General features: G+C 45.5%; 1 protein-coding gene across 3 annotated transcripts in view; it reads left to right on the top strand.

The window, feature by feature from the left end:
* Nucleotides 1-1950: 1950 nt before the first annotated feature.
* NFATC3 (nuclear factor of activated T cells 3) overlaps nt 1951-8795 on the top strand; it is a 79078-nt gene continuing 72233 nt past the window's right edge. For 2 of the 3 annotated variants that reach the window (XM_064519496.1, XM_064519494.1), the window contains exon 1: nt 1951-2323. In XM_064519496.1, the coding sequence (XP_064375566.1) occupies nt 2224-2323 (100 nt within the window). In that variant the 5' untranslated portion in view covers nt 1951-2223. The remainder of the gene's footprint in view (nt 2324-8795) is intronic. The other variant, XM_064519495.1, reaches the window with a different exon arrangement.

The raw sequence follows: 8795 nt of genomic DNA, 5'->3' as shown, positions 1-8795 counted from the left end.
GTTAATCCAATTACACGCTCTTTTCCAGCTTGTCTGACTACACGACCTTGGATTTAGAGGCAAAGAGAGGTTACAGGCCAGCTGGGTGTGAGCTTATTTTAAAGATTTGGGCTTCCGTCAGGAGAGGAGGGAATTGGCTACCCTAGCAAGAGCATCAACCTTCTGATTTAAGTATTGCAGAAACAGTACATGTAGTTGCTTGTGTATGTTTAGGTAAAGGAATAGCTAATCATGTGTGGGAAATGACAATAAAAAGGATGATGTGTTACGATACGAAGCAAACTATAGAAGCACAGCTGCTCTGTGTTCAAGTGCACTAGAAGCAGCTTCCTATTTTCACTTGGACAAACCCCTCCTGTCCCAAGTTCTAGAGTAATGCTTTTCTAATGTGATGCTTTGTTTCTATCAGAATCATGAGGGCGTAAAGCAGTTTTCACTTACGCTTGCTTTCTTCAGCATAGCTTACCGATCTTCCTTCTGAGCACAGGGACTGATGGAATTAACTGGACTGTGAAGAGCCCGCTGTACTGAATTTTACACTGCAGCCAACTGACCTTCTTGCTGGCCTTCTTTCCTCACTTTCATTCACAGGGCTGTAAAGAGAACATCTAGCTACAAAAACATGCAAGGGATTGTCCTATGCCCATTTGGATCTGTCTAAATAGCAATAAACACAGTAAATAAATAATGGCAATAAGAATGGCAATAAAAGACTCTGTGCACAGAAACAACTCACTTTCTCTGTTTGCACAGTGCATGGTAAGGGATTCATAAGGTTGCTGTGGGACTTTTTACCCTGCAAGTTCCAAACGCATTAGTTCTCTTAAACTACAGTTTCTATAGTGCTGCCTGTTGCTGGGAATGGGTGCTTCTGCTGTGAGGACAAGTTAGGTTGTGAGTTTTCTTCTGCCCTTTTATTTTTCCTATCAACCTCAGCATGAGGTAAAATTACACAAGAAGGTGCACTATGGGGCAGAGCACTCTGAAATTCCTATGCTCTTCTTAATGACTGCGTGGTCCCCCTTACTGATGGGTGTACATTGCAAAAAGTATGTTAATTAGTCTCATTACAGTTGCCTCATCTCTACCGTTTCCAAGGCACCTGGAAGGTAAACAGCTAACAGGTTAAAACACTTTGGCCGGCATTCATCCTCCCAGTCATGCTCCTCAGCTGATACCAACCTACCTAATTACTGCAGTCATTAACGGGTGCTATACCAATTTAACCTATACCGACAAAGCGCCATTTGCTTGCGCGCAATTTTTTAAGACGCTAATACGAAACCCTTGCCCCCTCCCCCGAAGGATTCGACTCCTTTGTCTCCTGACAGGCGAACATCTGCGATTCGTATTTGCACCTGACAGGGCGGCTTCACACGCGGGCTTCTCCAGACGCCTGCAACAGCCATAGCCATAGCCATAGCCATAGCCATAGCCATAGCCATAGCCATAGCCCTCGCTCTCCCCGCGCGCCCCCTCGCCTCGCCTCGCCTCGCCGCGCCGCGCAACGGCCGCAAGCAACAGCCGGGCCCCGCGCGCGCCCTCCGCCCGGCCGCGGGACGGGCGACACGTGGCACCCGCGCGGCGCTGTGCCGCTGCCCCGCCCCTTTGTGCTCAGCTGGCTCCGTCCTATTGGGCGCTAGCGCCCGGCCCCGCCGAGCCGACCAACCAACTACAACTCCCGGCAGCCCTTGCGGCGGCGGGAGGCGGGAGCGCGCGCGGGGCGCTCACGCCGCGCTACGTGACGGGCCGCGAGGCGTCGCTCCTCCCGCAGCGGCATGGGCGCGGGTCACGAGGAGCCGTTGGTGCCGCCGACGTCACCCGCCGAACGCCGCGTGAGAGGGACCAAGTGTGGGAAACGGCGGCGGGGGCGGGGCAGGACGGGGCGGGGCGGCGGGCCCGCGGGGGGAGGCCGCCCGGGGGCATGGCGGCGGGGCGGGGCGGGGCGGCGTGCGGGGGCGGGGCGCGCCGGGGCCCGTAGTAGGCGCCCTCCCCCCTGACTGACAGAAGGCGCCCGGGCAGGGGAGCTCGCGCTGGGGCCGCCGCCGCTCCCGCCGCCTCCCCGCGCGCGCCGCTCGCGCCCCCTCCCCGCGCGCCCCCCCCCGGCCCGCCGCGCGCCCCCCGGTGTTATGAGGCGGCCCTGAGGGGCGGCGCGGAGCCCAGCCCGGCAGCGCGGCCCGGCGGGGCGACGCGGGGTCTCGCTGGGCTTCGCCGGCCAAACCCATGACTACGGCAAACTGCGGCGCCACCGACGAGTTCGACTTCAGGCTGATCTTCGGGGAGGACGGGCAGCCGGGCCCCGGGCCGCCGCTGGGGCCTGCAGGTGCGTTTGCCCGCCGCCCGCCGGGTCGCGGTGTTTCCCCTCCCACCGCCGCGGGGGGGGCTCGGCTTCCTGTTTTCCTCCGAGTAAGGCGAGCGCGGGGGGGGGGAGCCGCCGCCCGCCCCGCCGCCGCCCGCGGAGCCGGGGGTGGGGGGGAGGCGCCGTCCCTCCCCCGCGAGGCCGCAGCCGCCGCGCGGCGCCGCTGCCCCCGGCCCAGGGGCGCGGGGGGGCCGCGGCCGGACAGCGCCGCCGCTACCCCCGGGCGAGCGGGAGGGGCCGCCGCGGGGGCGGGGGTCCGGGGGTCGGCGAGGCCCGCCCGCGGAGCAGCGCGGCTGTTAAATCGGGCGCTTGACATAACAAGGTCAATAACATGGGACCTGGAGCAGAGACTTATTTGGGGCTGCCGAGATCAAAGCGCTGCCCCCGCGCCGTCCCGCTGCGCGGAGCCGCGTAATTCCGCCCGGGTGTGTTTTGTGAGCTCCCGTCCGCGTGTGTGTGTGTCCGTGCGAGGTCTTGCACGGCCAGATACGACGACGGTTTGATTCCCGTGATATATGTGCTGATCTTTTTAGTGTTTCAGTTTTATTCTCTTTTGTCATGTTAGGAAAAAACTGTATTCCTTTAAACAGCAGAAAATAAAAGAATTCCCTGCAAATTACCGTGTGCATAACGTCCAGCTGTTCGGAGTGTGGCTGTACCGGAGGTCGATGGCAGCATGCTCCTCTTCTGACCTACTCGAAATAAGTTTTAATTGGATATGCACGCTTTGTTAAGGTTAACTGGCTAGGTGATAAGATAGGTCTGAAACACGATTGTATCCAGGCTAAAAGATGCAGCCATGTTGTTTTGTTCTCGTACTTGGTTGTGTGCATAAGTGGATTAGAAAAAAAAATGTTTGATACAGTCAGTATACAATCCAGTGTGAACACTCTGATTAATTTCTGAAAACATCTTTAACTCTTGTGATCCTGAGGTTTACATTGCAGATTCCTCTGAAGAAGAGGGGATTTTCCTTTCTGATTTTCCAACTTAGTGGAATAGACAGGAGTATTAAAAAAACAGATCATGCTTTTCGGAAGGGAACCTGACTTCTGCTAGCCAAAATAAATGCATTATGGTGCCATGTGAACAGGATGTGTAGAAGTGAAAGGAGGAACACTAGGGAATGTTAATAAGTTACAGCAAAAATAATTGCAGCCACCCAACTTCTCTTTGTGACTCTTTTCACATAAAGCTAGTAATCTGAACTAGGCTACTCAGTCAGCGATGAGAATGAGAAAACAAGTTGCTCAGAAAACTAGAAATACTACTCAATTCACATTCATAATGTTTGTATTTTGGTAGCGTTCCTTAATGAATAGTTCAGATATTAGTCTGACTAGAGAGAAATTTTCATGCTTGATGAGTTAATTTTTTTTTACATGTATGTTTGTAAATGTGATATTTGGATCATGAACTGATCCATTTGCCATAGCTTTGAATAAGAATGAAATCCTGCATTTGCGTGCATAACTCAGTAATTTCACTATTTTGTGAAATACTTGAGATGATCTGGCCTGCTATGCAGAGGTGCGGTCTTGAGGTGGACGGGTTAGAATAGGTCTCTGCTTCCAAGTAGTCTCTTACAAGGTGTGCCACAGTTTAGTTGATAATTCTGCCTGTGTGTTTCACCTATTAAGACCCAGACTCTATATAAGAGAGGACTCATGCTAGAAATCTTGTATTTCCCCATCATCCAAGTATATCAGTTAGATGAACAAAAGTTATTATGTCTCCCTAAAGCAAATTTCATAATCCCATATAACTTACTGCTGTTGTCAGTTGTGCAGCAAAACAAATGCAGGAAGTTTTTTTTTTCTTTTTTTCTTCTTAAGTATACTGATAGTAAAAGATATTGGTGATAGGGAAAGTTATTTAATTTGAAGTAGATAATATTTAAATTAGCAAGTTTTGCGTGATCATTGAAGACAAGTTCATATGCTTTCTGCTATATCTCTATAGGTGTTTGGGATGAGGATCGCCATCTGTGTGAAAGAAGTGTCCAATACTAACTTATCATGGAAATCTATGTTAACACTTTATTTTACCTGGCCAGGACTACTGTAGTGTTGTGAGGATTTTATTCTTTTATGAATATACCTATAAAATATATATATTTTTATTTTTAAATGTATTTTTAATCAAAACCAAAAGTGAGCTGTTTCTTCATTTTGTTTAGCATACTTTTGTTTTCTGAAGTACTAAGAAAATGCTAATCCAAGTCTGTAGATCAAAAGTCAATTGGAGAAATTAAACCAACTTTTATTACACAGAACACTTTCTCTGTTGTTTATAAGACACTAGAACTAATGCACTCATTAGTTTTGTCTAAGTGGCAGGAATTGAGACTAATGTTCTACAGTAGTGCTTGCGTGCTTGATCCAAACAGCATAGTTTCTGTTGAGGAGGAGTACACATGAAAGGTGGTTAGAAGTCCGTAGTCTAATACTACAGCCTCTGCAGCATACTTAAAATCAAAGGCATTGCCCATTTAATGTACCTTGTCAAGTGAAATAAGAGTTTGCTCCAGTGGTCCCTAAATATGAAATTGTCCAAAGCTCTTCAGATACCTTTAAATGGAAGTTAGGCACTAAGTACCTTTTGAAAATATCTGGCTTAGCGTTTAAAATATCTGTGAAGAGATGGGCCAAAGATCTCTTGTGCTCTGATAATTTTGTGTTCTTGTCCCTTACTGCTCAAAACAGGTGGTGCAGCTCTACATACTGCTGAGCTTCATCTTGCTCTGACAAAATAATTTTCAGGCCTTCAGTGCTCCGAGGTAATGTTGTAGAGCGCTCTGAAGTCAACCAAATGTCTGATATGTTTTTCCTTGCTAAACTGCTTTGTTTAACAAGAAAGTAGCATCTGATTGCATCTTGGTGCATTATACCCATTGCATCTGAAATGCCAGAACAGGCATTTGAATCACGGTATTGTGATCACAGTATTGTTGAGTTCCAGCACAGTCTAGTAAAATAGACTGTCATGTAACTAACTTAGGAAATTCATGCATTTGAGGTGCCACCATGTTGGGATATTTTAATGAAGGAATTTTTGAGATACAATATGTGACACTTGAATAATTGAATATTCTTCTTTCCTCTGCCACTGCCCCCTTACTGTACTTCCCCTTTGCCCCCCTCCCCCCCACCGCCATTTTGCAGTACTCTTCAGTGTAATTTTGGGAAAGTTAAGCAAGTAAATTGTCATATGGTCTTCACAACTGTTAAAAACCCTGTTGAGGGTGAGGCATACTGTTTACATGCCAAGTTGTGCAAAAATGGAGCAAATATGAAGTGCTGTGATTGTTTCTTTAGCTGAATTTTTTTAAGGGTTTCTGTTCTATTATTAGGGATGCAGTTCTACAAGGTAAGGGCCTTTAAAGAATTCAGGCTATGTAATGCTGAGTTTGGGAGTTCAGGATCTTGCAAGGTTCTGTAACATCCAAAATTATTGCTTCTTGGTATGTGGAATGGGGACTGACTGAAAATCAGAGGCTGCAAGTGGTTTGGTGTCCAGCAAATGAATTCTTTAATTACTTAGGAAGGTTTGACGGACAAGTTGTTGACAGTGCAGTTCAGATTCTTGTCTAAAGCTTTCCTGTTGTTTCTGACAAATTCTTCTAAAAGAGAGACACGGGATGATGTCTTGTAAACCAGTAGAATAGCGCAGTATCTGGAGTTCTCCTCCCCCTCTCCTCCCAACCTTTATTCTTTGATTATGAACTAGGGAAGGAGAACATCTTATTACATGATTACTTTCAACTTAAGTAATCATCTTTATTGGGTTTGGTTTTTTTGTTTCCCAAAATATTAGTGTTTTAAAAGTACAGAAAATTTTTTACTTTGGCAAGTGTAAAATTATCCTCCTTGTAGTTCTTGTTCATAAAGTCTGTTTTATTTACTTAGAAACTATGAAACTTAAAGTGAAAAGAGTTTTTGATATTTCCTGTGACTTAAGTAATACTATTTAGCAACCTTGTTACTGATTAATTATTTCTCACAATCTTTCTTACCTCCTGAAAAGAAAACAGGTCTTTATATCCAGGTTCTGTGGTGAACTTGGTGACAGTCCAAAACATCTTTGCGAGCTAGAGCCTAATTCTGAATAAGGAGTATATGTCTGGATTTGGAATTATAGTTTATTTGGGGAAAAAAACTCTTTTGAGTTTTTTTCTCCTCACTTCAATTCATTAGCTTACTGCTTCAAGGTTGTTGCTCAGTTTCTAGATTGAAATATGTGTTTTACTTGTGACATCAAAGTGGTATCTGAGCTTTTCTTTTAAAGGTTTCAGTATCTGGCCTTCTTTCTCTATTAGTACCTATGAGATACTTGGGCTGCTCAGCAGTTACCACCTGCGCATGTGTTAAGTGCTTTGAAGAGATGACCAGCACTGTAGCAAAAACTTCCACTGTACATGTGTCATTTAGTTTAGGTGTGTACTAAGAGTCTTAAAATTGATGGCTTGTACTGAAACACCACTGTAATATTAGTGTTCATGGCCTTGCCTTGATCATTAGTATCCGAAGTATTCCTCTTCACTTCTTAAATTTGTACTCATCTTTGCTGTCAGAGTTGTAGGCAGAGAGTAGAAAATGAGCTAAACAATTCACAGAAGTCTGCAGTGAATGCTTGAACTTTTTGTTCTTTCCTAAGATGGTGAATGAGGTAGGCAGTAATAAGAAAGTCGAGTTGTGGTAGGGAAGAAAGCAGTCTCATAATTAGACTGAGCAGAAAATTTAGGGCTGGATGCTGGCAATAACTGGTGCACACAAGGTGTGAGCTGACTGAGGGTTACTCTCACTGAAAATCATTGTTATCATATACTTCTGATCCACAGCTGCTACAGAGTTTGCTTTCCTTAGCTGAGTAAGCGCAACTCTGACTCATGATCTTCTGATGTCTTTTTAAGAGACCAGTCTGCACACCTGTACAGTTTGCCTGAAGTTTTTCCTTTTTAAGGTCTTCTAATTCTGCCGAGATTTGATTGTCTATATAAATGCGTAGGGGAGAAGGCACTTGTGGTTAATACGCATATTTGAAGCATCCGTATAAATATAGCTGTCCTTGCTGGTCTGTAAACATTTGCTATACAAATGAGAGCTCATGTACATTAAGACTAGAATCAACTGGTACCTCTATAAGTAATGAATGAAGAAATTGCTTGAATCTGTTTCTTCCTCCAGAAATAAATGATACTTCAACAGTTGTTTTTTTCTTATTTTTTTGTATGAAGCACTAAATATAATAGGAACCACCACCTGAGGAAACTTAGTTACCGTTTTACAGCCTAGTAGAAGGATGCTGGTGTCGTTGCTCATTAAAGAATGACACACAGGGAGACGATGCAAATCAGTCATAGCCTGTGGTTATATTATCTGCTGATGGAGGGGAGGGGGGAAAACCAAACAGCTGCATCTGGCCAAAAATAGAGGGTCTGTGACAAGAACCTTGTGACTTCAAGAAAACTTACAGAGGTACTGAGGAAGAATCAAAGAAAAGTGTGTGCTAAAGTAAATCTGTTATCAATGAAGTTGGAGTTGCCTGGCTCTTAAAGGTAAGGTAGCTATGACTGAAGCTGAAGTTGGTAATCCTGGGAAATGGACGTGTTCAAATGTGTTATGTTCTTTCACGTTATGCTGGCTAAATGAAATTTCCCCTCTTTGGATAAAGCTTGACCAGGATGAAACCATTTGGCAGAATTCAAACTGTTATATGCTGTCTCAAGGCAGTTGTGGTTGAACCTTATCTAATTTCATAACTTACATGATTTGGTATATGGTTCGTGGGTCATTACATAGCACATCGAGACTCGTGCTAATACAGAGAGTTGAAAAAGAGCACTTGTTTGACAGAATATCACTTATTTTGTCCATTCGTACACGCATCTTGCCCTCTGCCCCCTCCCCATCTGAATGATGGGCACAGTGTAGCATGAAAGCACATGCTGAGAGTTGGGATGTGGGAGATGGGCAGGGTACAAGGTATTTATGCAGGTGCTTCTCTTAGGGATTTCTGAAAATTAGAAGTACACTGTGTCTTTCTTTAGAGGAAAAGGAAATTCTCTGCTTAAAACATGGTCATTTTCATTTTGTTTGTGTTCTACGGCTGCAAATGGTTGTTCGTACCCCACTAAAGGAGTAGCCAAATAAGTAATGTTGTTGTTGAACGAGTGAGAAATGAGAGTGGATTGCGCCTCACTCAATAGTAAGCAGCAGTTTGGCTGTTCACAGCAATAGCGTAAATATGGGAGCTGTTGCCTAAAGCTGCCCTAGTGGGCCAGGGAAGTACATGGAGCAGACTTGGCAGTAAGCCCAGCCTGTAAAACAACATCCAAGTCGTTGCATTTGTCCAGGCATGCCACGTGGGGTTCAAATGACAGTGGAATTTAAGATGAGTGAAATGATCAGTAAGGCTAAGTAAAACTGCAAAGCAG

Source organism: Dromaius novaehollandiae, chromosome 13 (genome assembly GCF_036370855.1).
Source record: "Dromaius novaehollandiae isolate bDroNov1 chromosome 13, bDroNov1.hap1, whole genome shotgun sequence".
Classification (NCBI taxonomy): domain Eukaryota; kingdom Metazoa; phylum Chordata; class Aves; order Casuariiformes; family Dromaiidae; genus Dromaius; species Dromaius novaehollandiae.
The sequence above is the reverse complement of the archived record's forward strand: the minus strand, read 5'-3'. Positions and strand labels throughout refer to the sequence as shown.